General features: G+C 41.1%; 1 protein-coding gene across 6 annotated transcripts in view; it reads right to left on the reverse strand.

The window, feature by feature from the left end:
• plekha6 (pleckstrin homology domain containing, family A member 6) overlaps positions 1-13,359 on the reverse strand; it is a 99,306-nt gene that overhangs the window by 4,632 nt on the left and 81,315 nt on the right. For all 6 annotated transcript variants that reach the window (XM_028576705.1, XM_028576702.1, XM_028576703.1 and 3 more), the window contains 7 exons: positions 12,633-12,708; positions 9,290-9,393; positions 6,179-6,337; positions 4,765-4,917; positions 3,942-4,075; positions 3,176-3,324; positions 458-565 (listed from right to left, as the gene is read on the reverse strand). In XM_028576705.1, coding sequence (XP_028432506.1) covers positions 468-565; positions 3,176-3,324; positions 3,942-4,075; positions 4,765-4,917; positions 6,179-6,337; positions 9,290-9,393; positions 12,633-12,708 — 873 coding nt within the window. In that variant the 3' untranslated portion in view covers positions 458-467. The remainder of the gene's footprint in view (positions 1-457; positions 566-3,175; positions 3,325-3,941; positions 4,076-4,764; positions 4,918-6,178; positions 6,338-9,289; positions 9,394-12,632; positions 12,709-13,359) is intronic.

A 13,359-nucleotide genomic window follows, 5' to 3' on the forward strand; every position in this document is an offset into this window, starting at 1 on the left:
TGGACCTTGTGTCGAGAATTACAAGAATGGACCTTCAAGCTCAGTAAAAAGGATGCTTTGATAGACAGTTTTGTCCAAACCAAGTCCAAAACAATGTTGTGTATTTACACAAAACCAAGCAGGTAGTTAAATTTGGTTGTCTCTTTTGCTTTTTGACAAAGAGCTTAAGACAAAAAGCAATGAAAATTGACAATTGTTGAAATCTGAAATTTGTCTGTCAGAAGATTTTTTCAATGAAATGTATGTCCAGTTAATTATACTGCAAGTTTGAGAGTGATAAGGAGCACTGGGCCAAACATGGGTCACCAGCATCTTAAACATTAAAAAGAGCACAACGAATCGTATCATAAACCCCAGTAGATCAAATCAAAAGCAGCGTCCAGAGAGTGAAGCAAGCACAGGCTCTAAACAGGATGGGACGGGACAGGTGGACGTGCTGTGGTGAACGGAGACTCACCTTGCATGACTCACGCCATCATGGTGTGGGCGGAGTTGGGGAAGTCAGCAGAGGAAGGGGAATGGGCCAGGCTGGTCGGGGAGGTGGGGGTGCTGGGGGCGCACTGGGCTGGAATGAGATGGAGGGAAGTGGGAGGAGTGAGCACGGGAGAAATGTAAAGAAAAAGGAGTGGACCAATCAAAAGGAGAAGGGTAAGTAGCTGAGGAGAAGGGACTTGTGCTCATTCAGATGTGTGACTGCGAAAATACACTCATAATACATCTCTGGACTTTCAGCGTAAAGAAAACTGTAAAGTCTGGTTTCCCTGCATCATCATGTATCCTTACAGGCAGTGACGCACCAAGCCGATAATCGGCCGTCGGACAGTCTGGCGAGGTCAGTGACTTGAGTCTGTTCGGTGTGTTCCGTGCCGTCGTCCGTCCGAGGAGCTGTGGGCCTTCATTTTGGCCGACCTGACATGTCGCGCCGGAGGGCGGGCAGTCGCATTCCATGACCAATCTGATTGGTGGAGTGCTAACTCGGAAACGACGAGCAGGATGAGTGTGACTAAGCCTCTCAAAATCTGACGAAAATCTTTTAAACTGACCTTTGTTGATCTGAAATGAAGACAGCAACTGCATGGCCTGTTTCTCGCTTAAAATGTTTTCAGAAACACGTTTCAGTGAACTATTTTAGCAAAATATGAGATCGTATTCTGAACAAGCCAACAAGTGACACGTTCGTCCAATCCGCCGCCGGTTTTCATTTTTTGGCCGACAATACAGATTAGTGCCGCCTGCTGTTATGGAGACGTATTACAAGCTCAAGCTGCCGTCGCTTCGGTTTGTTCTGAGGCACTTTTTGGACCTTGGGGAGCTGACTGATCAGTCCGACTGCTTTTTTCTGCCAATGGTCGGCCGTCGGGTTAGTGTGTCAGGGGCTTTAAATGCATGTCCAGATTAGGCTCAGCTATGCATGTGTGACACCCCTTAAAGAGCCCCTAATATGTTTTGGGGGATTTTTCCAATCTTTTAGTGTGTTACATAGTTTTGCGTGTATGTAATAGATGTATAAGAACAAAAAAACCATTTCACTCACATCTCCCCCCGAGACAGCACTTTTTCTAATTGACTAAAACGACTCCCCCACATTCCTGTTTGAAATTCCTTAATTAGTGATGTCACTGATTGAGAATGTCTGAGAAAGCACAGCCCGCCCAGTGGCTTGTTTGAATTTGGTTGACCAGTAATGACAGAGTGGGCCAGCTGACCAATCAGAGCAGACTGGGCTTTTCAGGAAAGCGGGCCAAGAGCTCAGACAGAATGTTTCAGGCAGAGGAGCTGCAGCTGTGGGCAGTATAAGAAACACAGCATTTTTTTTATGAACATCAAAGCATGTTGACTTATTCGAGTAGACTTTAAGAGTACAAATATCACGCTAAAAAGGAGTATAATAGAGGTGCTACTGAATTATGTGTTGAGTGAGACTTTACAAAATGACATGAGTCAAGTAAAAAGAGCTTAGACCTGCTGAGTGTCATGACAGAAGATTATGGGTACTGGACTCAAAATGAAGCTGTAATGCTCAGAGTGAAGCAAAGTTAAATTGACTTAAACTGATAATGCACCATGTATGAATTGTTTCTTTTAAAAAATCATGTTATGTATTAACATGACTACACGTCTATAGCTGTGAGCTCTGTGAGGCAAAATTGTGCTTTTAGCCAAATGCTTATGTCAAAATGCTAACATGCTTGTAATGACAATGATAATATTCTGATGCTTATCAGTTCATGTTTACTACATCTACTATCTCAGTTCAGTGCGACAGCATGCAGCATTTGACAATTAACACTAAAGTCAAAGTGCAGCTGAGGCTGATGAAATTATAAATAGTTTTGCAGATATTTAGCGAACAGGCAAAATGTTACATTTAATTAAGACCTGGTTATGGTGCTTGATGAAACGACAAAAGTGCCACCAAAGCTATTACAATATATCCTCAATGCATTTGGGTTCATTTTGCGTGATTCTTTTGTCTGATGAACCTTTGCCTATCTGCCTCACCAGTGCTAAGGTCTTGGAATACAGACTTTCAGGGGCTGGTTTTATTTTTTTGCTGAGTCCACAACTTTGAGACTTTTCATGGTCACCCTGGTCACACATGCCTGCCCCTCTCTATATCTTTTCCTAACTACAATTGATCCTGAATTACACAGTAATTCAGTTAAACAAAGTAAAAGAAGAAGCAGAACAACAACAAAAAAGTGCTTAATGTAAATACAGTTGTTTAGCTGAATATGGACTCATGCATTAACGTGTGATGCCTGAGTGATGACATCATAACTTCAAGATGTATGTAATGAAATACATACATCATATATCAGTAAGAGTAATGGCCAAGCCCACAAAAATGACCTTTAGAAGCCAGAAATTTCAGAAGTAAAATGCCTAACCTTCAAGCTATACATTTTCTGAAAAATGATAAAGCTCTATTAGAAATAAATGAGAAATGTTTTTGCATTTTACAGTTTGCTGCACCTTGGCTAAAATCTGGATCCAAAACGACACATGAGGAGTTAGTTTTCAGATGTGAGTTGGATGAATCGAGGAGGTACGTGCAGAAATGCGCATTGGTAGTGTTGGGAAGGAGTACTGTGGCTCATGGTGAGCACTTAGTGAGAGAGGGTTAGTGTCGTGGCGATGGTGTCTGTGGCAGCCGTGTGCAGAGAGTCCTCACCCGAGAGAAGGCGGCTGCGACGAGAGGCCTCGGCAGCCAGAGCGCAGGAGATCTCAATGCGCTTCTCCTGCTCCTCCAACTGCTGCTGGGAGCTGACTGGAGCCCCACCATCCACAGGGCCGTCCAGCACAGGAACCATGTTCTGAAGGCTGTGTGTGGAACCGTGGGGGGATGAAAGGAGACACAAAGATACAAGAAGAGGATGGAGGATTTGTTAGTCATAGATTATGAAAATGCTAGATCTGACAAATATAATACAATATCGTCTGCATATAAGGACATTTTGTATATTCTGTTATTAATATTTATACCTTAAGAGTTGTATCTTGCAAGAAAGTGGTTCTAAAATGCTAAAATGAGCATTAATGAAGAAAGTGGACAACTCTTCTTGGTTCTTCAGCAATTTAAAAGGTAATGGAAGCAAATATATATGAAATAATGTTAATAACTTCACTGTCACATTCAATCTTTAGCTGTTGCTTTTTAATTTTAAATCAAAACTTTCAATTAAAACATTTGAAATGAAACATTTTATCTCTACAAATATTTATGTATTGTGGTGTTATGTTTATTTCAAAAGGTTAAGAGTTGTGAACGTAAGAGAGCCCCACTGTTGCGGTGGGTGACATATTCCTTCATCACCAGTGACATGCAAGGTACAGTTTCAGCATGTTTTGTTGTAAAGGAAGGAGCATTAATGGCATGCTTTATTGGACCCATAGGTATGGGTTCAAACATATGTGAGGTGCCTAGAAAAGTGACCCACTTTGATTTGGCAATGAGAGTCTTGATCCGCTCCAGTTTCTTCTGCTTCTCCTTCTGTTCCTCGGGGCTGAGAGGAGTGTTGTCCTCCACGTCCAGGTAGCGCTCTGGGATCAGAACCTTGTCCGGAGTCATCAGCTGGAACAAATGCACCTAAATAAATATAGATCCACCCACATATGGCCTACATGCAAACAAATACACTGATACATCAATATAAAATATCTTTCATAGAATGGAAACAGTGAGCTAGGATGACTTTTTATCAGGATATGGCATGTTTGTCCTTTTATTAAAAGAGAAGTTACTTTAGTTAAGGTTTAGTGAATTTTTGACAAGTTCAGCAGAGGTGTAATGGTGCATATTTCCACCTCTAGAAACATTCTCGTTAGCATGCCAAAGTATCTTGTGCTTACGAGAAACCAATTTATTATGCTAGCATGGTTCTGCTAACATTATGTGGCTAAAATTAATATTTCACGTTCAAAGCATGTAATCGGTTAACAGTTGCCTTGTTATATTTAAAGTTTTTTGACGACACTATCAGGTACAATTTGTTACATTTTCAGGAAGATGAATACCTCCTCCTTGGCAGCCATTCTGACTGCTACTCAGATTGGTTTCTCGTGAGTACAAGATACCAGAAAGTATCTTGTGCGTACAAGAAAAAACAAATCCCCTAATGTCCCTTTAGAAGCTTCGTAAATCTGTGACCTTTACTGAGCGCAGATACTTCTGTGTGCTTAATTTGTGCCTCCTCACAGGCCATGGACAGAATGAGAGAAAGAGTGACTGAGCGAGCAATGCAATCAGCTGGCTGATCTCACCTCTCTGCTGAGGTCCAGGTCGTAGGGTTCTGGTTCAGCCTTTAACCGTCTCAGGCGAGCGATCTCTTGCCGAGGTGACTCCTGCCCCGGGCCTCGAACCGCCGCCTCCAGGTCTTTGATGTCAATCTCGTGAGCTGTCAGCCGCCTACGGATCTGTACATACACACACACACACACACACACACACACACACACACACACACACACACACAAATACAGATACAATCAAATCATCTGTAATCTTAAAGCTACAGTGCGTAGTTTCTGTCTCCCCCATGACGAATTCTAAGTAACGACAACAAAACTTTCGGCGCATCCACATGATCACGCACCATCCCCACCCCCACCCCTCCTCCACACTGAAAGTCTTAATTAGCTTCGTATCAACTCATTTGGCAGTGGATTGAATGTAACGGGCGTTCATTAATGAACATCAATGTTTTTTTTTGCCTGACGCCACACCTAATCGCAAATGCAAATTACTCTGGACCCCTTTGTTCATTTTTCATTTCCCAAGGTTCCTATTAATCACGTAGACCAAAATGTCTGGACGCAATTGGATAGACCTACAACCAATCAGAGCAACAAACACAGAATCCCCTGCTCTTTACGTCTCTTGGTCATGGACTAGATAAGTGCCCTTTTAGAAAAAAATAATTTTGTTGTACCCTATTTATTTTGTTGAAAAGAATGCAATCCCTCACTGGCTTTCCACTTCCAAACAAAAGACGTTTACCTTGTCTTTGACGTACAGAAACAATGGCCTGGAATGTAAGTAGGTGTTATTGAGGCTTAATCTATTTAAAAAAAATTATACATGTATATCAAGTTTCTCTAACAAAATGATAGTTTCATGAACAGTAGTTCTACCTTGCAAGTTTTGAATGTGCACAAAGCTTCTCAGTTCTCTACAACTTTCATCTGACAGATAAAGTAGCTGAGAGTATAAACACATTGTTAGGTTTTACTTTTTACTTGATAGTTCCGGTGCCGCCGGAGGTTCCGCCGGATGTCCCTCATTTTCGGCCGGATGTCCCTCACCTTCCACTTTCTTTGTGCTGGCATTCTAAACTCCGGTCGATTCGGGAAATATCCTCAGAGCTAGAACCGACAATCAAATTATATTTATCTATTTTTTTGAGTAAAATTCTCATCACACACTCGAGAGCCATTTTAATTCCAATGCTTGCCTCCCTACAGGCACATGTTCCACCAAAACAAGTTCCTTCCCGAGACTATTTTGCAGAGGCACCGTACTTGCGTCCGGCGCTTATTGTCGCCCATGACGAATGTTGCCAATAAACCAGATGTTTATATGCTGTGGCGGAAGGTCTGGCAATGCAAGACTAGATTTTACTCTAGCATTACTCTGTGTTATAATGTTTGACAAGGACCATCACATGGTTGATCATACCACTTTGTAGTTCGATGGAGACTGGCCACCTGAGAGGTTTAGACTCCGCCTCTTGTCCCTCACAGAGCTGCTCTGGTTGCGTCGGATTCGCTCATTCTGCTCCTGCACGCTCATCTTCGACTTCAGCTCCGCGGGAAACACGGCACTCTTCGGCCGCTCCTGTGACAAAGATGTGGCATAGGAACACAGTTTTCAGTCCTAGTCTTATTGGACCTTAATGCCAATACAATGGCCATACAATACAACTAGAGAGACAGCAACAACTGAGTTGGACTCTGAGAGAAAGAGCACATTTTTGCAGATTGGCTCTCGTTACGGGACGGATGGGTGCGACTGAACTGCACATCACTGATGCTACATTTACATGTCGCCGGCTATTTTCATAAACGGACATTTCAACCTCTCCGTTTTCATAAAAGTGTTCGTTTATATGTACCCGTGTATATATGCCGTCAATGCAGTCAAGAGCATGCCAGTGTAACGAGAAGCTCAAGCCCACATTAGCCAATCAGAATCCCGACAATAGCAACAACAGCAACCAATCACGTCCTCTTTCTCTCTCTCGGCTGCCTAAACCTCCGTTTGTCTCAGTTTACATGCAAACGTGCAAACGAAGATTTCCAAAATCTCCACTTTTGGAGTTTTTAGAAATAATAGTTTTCTGTGATAAAAACAGGGTTTTCCTGTAAATGAGAGGCCAAACCACAGGAAAATATCTGCATCTTCCCTTCGTGTAAACGGGGCCTGAGAGGACTCGGACAAAATGCTAAACAATCCGGAACGCCCATCAGCACCTTCAATTAATAAGTACAATAATCTAATTGGCAGTTTAATACATAATTCTGCAACAGCATGAGTCCATGAATGAGGCATTTGTCTGTGGTTAGTTCACTTGTCTGTAATAACAGCAGGACAGTTGAGTTAATGTTATTTAAACTGCTATTGTCAGTTGTGAAGTGAGGATAACATTGTCAGTAGGCACCTGTGTTTTTTTTATCTAATAATGATGAGATTAGATAAAATCTTATGCGAAATCAGTTTGATTAAAATGAAAAAACTAAGACTAGATAAACTGAAATGTTAAATGTAATAAAATAACTGATTTAGGGGCCCAGACACACAGTGTCTTGCTTTATTTTTCACCATTTCTCTATCTGGCAGTGGTAGAAGAAGTACTCAAAACGTTGTTTTTCTAAAGCAAAACTCGTAACTATTAATAGAAATATACAGAGCCTGCCCGAGGCATAACCGAACTAAGCGGCTGCTTTGGGCCCCCAACCGAGTGTTGTTTTTCCTACTTAACATTCGCCGACGGTCCCATCTGGGCTCCCGTAGCTCCGAATTGGCCCAGCCCTCCCCCCGCGCGTTTGCCATAGTGATGCACAAACAACATGGCAGTGACACGGCAGCGACAGTGGCTAACATTAGTTATTTTCTTAACTACTGGTTTCATTACTTACTTAACCGTAATATCCGCCAAAATGACCGGCAGCTCATTGTGCTCTGTACCCGGCTCAAAGTCACCTATTTTCGGATTACTGAACTACCGCCTACCTAACGGAGCACCATGGAGCACCGGACCCGGTGTTGAAGAACTCTGATGCGGCTCAACACATCTACTAGCTAAAAGCCGCTGATACGAACAAGCTGTGACGGAGGTCTGTAGCGGCTTACAACAACTAGCAATCGGCACTCTGTAGCACGGAGCTCCTCTTCAACGTTTGTTTTTACCGCTAGTTACTACGAAGGAGCTTGCTACAGGTATGCTACACTCATGAGACAATGGCATGTTAATGTACGTTACTCAGCAACAGGTGAAAACAGGAGCAAAGTTGCGCGACTAAAGTTAAAATGAATTGAACTTTTAACGAGAAGTGAATTACCTGTATGTGTGAAAACAGCTTTATCTCACGCATCCGTTTAGTGGTTGTTGAATATATAACATTATTATATACCGTATTTTCCGGACTATAAGTCGCTCCGGAGTATAAGTCGCATCAGTCAAAAAATGCGTCATGAAGAGGAAAAAAAACATATATAGGTCGCACCGGACTATAAGGCGCATTTATTTAGAAATTTATTTCACAAAATCCAAGACCAAAAACAGCCTTTTTCATCTGTCAACTACACAATAGCACACAGAACAACAGGCTGAATACGGTAGGTGTCCAGTATGTTAACGTAACACATTAACAAATATTGAACTATACAATACCTTAATAAATCAAAAAGCAAAAGGCTTTAAATCTGAACAAATTTAGGTATTGCCCTTCTCTAGCTGACCGTCCCCAAAATGCACCAGAATACAGGAAATCACATCTACCAAATTCAAAATTTTATATATATATATACCCCACAGTCCAGCTTTCAAATGTTTACTTAAAGTGAAGAGTGAAAAGAAAGGCATTATGTATCAGCACAATGTACTTGCATTTACTCAACGTCTGTTCAAGGTGGAACTTTCAACTCTAATTTAACGCTGGATAGTTTAATGATTAATAATGCATCATATTTTAATTGTTATGGTTTTTAAATAAAATCTGAATCTGCAATGTAACCAATAACATTTCTCTGTCAGGTAAATGTTGTAATACAATGTACAAGTAGAAGTACACTGTAAGTCAGTAGTATACAGTTGGGTGGCTTTGGGTCCCTCTGTAAGTTATTTTGGGGTACAATGGTTCAGGAGAAAACCACAAGCAGCGATAAAGGAGGCCAATCGGCCCGTTACAAACCGAACGGGCAATGCAGTGGTGACCCTAAATGAGGAAAGAGGCCAGGATTGCTCGGCCCACGGTAGGGGCAGGACGATATAAGCATTATGCTTCTGCCTGCTCCTACTCAAACTCATCATTTTTTTTTTTGTTCTTTAATGGAATCTGATTGATTTATGTATCTCTGTGTTTTGTCTTTATCTTTTTTATCTGATTTGTTTCCCTTTTCTTCTTTTACAGTTTGCTGATTGTTCGAAATAAATAAAAAAATTAATCAATACAAAACAATCAATCAATTTAAAAAAAGTCATACAATTTCATGAAGTATTTTATTATATAATAGAAGGGTTAAGAAAGACATTTGGATAGTATTTACATGCAGTATAGGTTGACATACCCTAGAGATTCCATTAGGCCCTCTGCCATTATGGCGGGAAACTCTGGCAGAGCTGCTGTGCGATTCGTCGGTGGGGGACTTCGTTCTAGGAGGGACAATGCCAACTGGCAAGGGACACAACAGATAAGTTCAAAACCATGGGAAAGAAGAGGGAGCTTATTAAAGCTAACACTATTCAGCAATGTATGCATATGCTGTGAGCTTCACTTGATTCAATGATACAGTCACCCCTCAAAAGAGTAAATTCTGAACTAGATTATGGGTTTTCTTTCATCTTCAATTTACAAATGTCAGTAGAAGGTAATTGCATGCTCCATTAGGTTCTGTGTAACAGCCTAAGAGTTAATTGCTGGATCTCGATCATCAGCTGATAAAGGATTAGTAGCATTATTACATGGTATGGGGCCATTATTCTAGCAAAACTATAATGCAACTGTATCTCAATCTGTGTGTGTGTAATCAGATTTGAAAATGTGTAAAAGAATCTTTAAATGTGTACTGATATTTGTGAATGTGTATAGGAATCATCAAATGTGTAAAATAATCTGTGTGGGTAATTTGATTTGTAAATGTGTAAAAAAAAAAAATCTGTAAACAAATACAAAAAACTGTAAATACGTAGATATCGGTTGAAAATTCAAAAACATATACCGATGCCGCATTGGCTTCATCGGCGCTGCTAGGCACTGATGAGAGGAGTGTGTGTTTTAGTGTTGTGTTTAGCAGCAATTACAGCCTACAGTAACTATTGAGGCTTATTTAACTAAAGACAAAACATTTTTGTTCTACTCCATGTAGATAATAAACTATTAAAGGTCCCATGGCATGAAAATTTCACTTCATGAGGTTTTTTAACATTAATATGAGTTCCCCCAGCCTGCCTATGGTCCCCCAGTGGCTAGAAATGGTGATAGGTGTAAACCAAGCCCAGGGTATCCTGCTCTGCCTTTGAGAAAATGAAAGCTCAGATGGACCGATCTGGAATCTTGCTCCTTATGAGGTCATAAGGAGTAAGGTTACCTCCCCTTTCTCTGCTTTGCCCACCCAGAGAATTTGGCCCACCCATGAGAGAGAGAGAGACATCATGGCTTTCAAACGAGCAAAGTGTCAGTTGGTCAAGGCCATACCCCCACTTACTACCCTCATTGAAAATCGTTTGAGAATTGTAAAACTTATATTGACAGACAAATCTACACACACATTTCCAGATCTCTGTCATGGCCAGGGGCGGAGCCAGACAATATAAACATTCGGGGCTTAGCCCAAACGTAGGGGGGTCCGGGGGCATGCTCCCCCGGTGGAGATTTTTTTCCCAATTACGTCAGCTAAATGCACTATTTTTCAGGCTGTTTGAGATAATAGAATGCATAAGGATGCAAAGGAATAGGAGTGTTTTTGTTATTATTAATAATTGCTCAGATTTACACAACAAAAGATTTGACACATGGCACTGACAATTCAACCAAATACAAAGTATTTATTCAATTTCCGCATGATGACTTATGATGTGGGGGGGTATGGGGGTCCTCCCCCAGAAAATTTTGAGCATTAAACTCTTCATTTCCTGCATTCTGGTGAATTTGTATGCACCTATTTATACCTTTTTCTGAATAAATTGATGCTGGAAATCTTTATGTAAAAGGTAAACATAGATTATAATCCAAATATAAAAACATAATGGAATATATGGAAGTAATGCTCTCAGGCATTCTGTATTGCTTTCATCTATTTATTCTCCTGTAGATCAGCTTTTCTAATTATATTTGAGTCAGCACACATGTAGCCTAGAGGCATAATTTACTCTTCCCTTTTCTTTTGCATCTTTTGTTGAGGAAGTAACCTCCTTAAATTTGCATATGACAATTATTCACGTCAATGATAAATTAATTCATTTTAATGAATTAATAAACCCCTGGACTACAACATTTCAGATTTGTTTGAGCAAGATTTCTGCTCATGTCCAAAACTTTGTGCACATTCAAAATATATCTGTGTTATCTGAGTTTTGGAGGAGTCGTGATATTTTGAGAAAAATAAAGTTATAATAGTCAATATATTTCACAAAATAATCTACCTGCACCATAATCTGCTGTGCATTACGTGATTGCTCTGCTGATACGGTAGAACGTCTGACAGACACAGAGCCCAGTTTGGGTCTCTGGTCTCTGAATGAGCGAATATTTAGGGAAGTGTCTGTACGCTGCTCTTGCTCTTTTTCATTGGTTGTTGCGTTAAATCCTATTAGCTATTGTGTAGCCCCTTTCTTTTTTTTGATTGGCTGAAAAGTGGCAGGCTCGACTAAAACTCCAGGGGAGACGCGCTTGATTCCTCCATAGTGAGAGCGGCGCGCCAGAGACATTTTGGGCGCTGCGGCATATTCAGTTTATTATAAATAGTTTTTCCACGTGAGAAATACAATGTGTGGCGGGAGTGCGTGACAAAAGTCCGAAATGAGTGACTGTCACGCTCAATTCGTGACACTTGAGAGACCTGCAGTCACTTAACTCAAGTGTTACAACAGCGGATTCACAAACCTGCACCACTTGTCCTCGGTTCGTCTGATGCTGCTTCTGAATCACTCTCCGTCCGGTGAGGTCTGTTACTATGGTTACTAGTGTTCCTGTTCCGTATAAAAAACTTTGTTATATCCATAACTTAAGCCGGTTAGGCAGTAAGCTCGCGACACCGATGAAACATAGAACATGCATGACAACAGCCCGCCACGGCCCGCCAGCCCCTGATGACAAGTTAACGACGAAGAAGAAGATTTATATTCTTCTTCGTTAGTTTTTATTGGCAGTTGGCAAACAAGCTGAGTGATGCGCGATGCATTACCGTCCGCCACCACACACGGTAATAGAGCTGTTGTTTCATTTTTTGCCGCTCCAGTCACAAAGACGGAGAGAGGAAATGAAACAAAGTTGAAGTTATTTTAAAAAACCTAAAAGATTCGGGGCTTTTGACAAAACATTCGGGGCTTAAGCCCAATTAGCCACCCCTCGCTCCGCCGATGGTCATGGCAGAAGTGTAGGAAAAGTATTAACATTTACAAATTTTCACAGATCTACAGTATGTACACATTTACAGATCTATGTAGGCATTTATAGATTTGTCTACGCATTCACAGCCCTATGTACACATTTACAGTTTTGTCCACACATTTACAAATCTCAATACACTCGCAAACCTCAATACAGATTTGGAGTTTTTATTTTTACACATTTACAAATCTGATTACGCACACACAGATCGAAACAGTTACACAACTCTCCAAACACATTTGCAAATAGTTTTGCTACAATACTGGCCCCATACTTAGAAAGTTGAGCTTCGGTTGCTGTACCTTTATTCATGGTGGATTGTCTGTCCTGGACCTGGTCCTGCACGTCACTGATGTTGTTGTGTTCTCCAAATTTGGGCTGCAAGGCAGAACACTGATATTATTTGTCATGTACCAATGTTACCCTAATGTGAAAAAATTCCAGTACACATCCAAAGCTCCTGTTTAAACAGTGAGTATAGTGGTGAGAGCATTATGTTAAAACACCTGGCATACTTCATGGCAGACACAGTAAAGGCCTGATCACACCAGCATGAATCACACTGAAATTAAAATTTCTGCAAACCGTCTTGACAGTGCTGATCTTGACGGAACAAGTATTAACTGCTCCGCAGAAGAGATGCAACATGGTTTGCGGCCAGTCATGGGACAGGACTGGATGGTACATATGCTTTGCCTTGAATTAACTGTGGTCCCTAGGGGTGTCATGATTCTCCAAATCCACGATTTGATTTTGGATTTTACGGTCACGATTTGATTACATTTTCGATTTGAAAGTTTATTTCAACAGGGACGGCAATGCCATAATAAGAGCCACTAGATAGCAGAAGGGTACTTTGCAACAACAGTTTTGAAATCGTGACACTCCTAGTGACTTTAACTGTGATTCTTCCTGGTGTGACCATGTACCAACTAGAATGACTACATAACTACCAACGACTACACAAATAAGCACATGTAGAGTTTGACAGAGGATCTGTGTATGTAGAGAACTCCACACCGGGATTCA

The sequence above is a fragment of the Perca flavescens genome, chromosome 4, assembly GCF_004354835.1.
Source record: "Perca flavescens isolate YP-PL-M2 chromosome 4, PFLA_1.0, whole genome shotgun sequence".
Classification (NCBI taxonomy): Eukaryota; Metazoa; Chordata; class Actinopteri; order Perciformes; family Percidae; genus Perca; species Perca flavescens.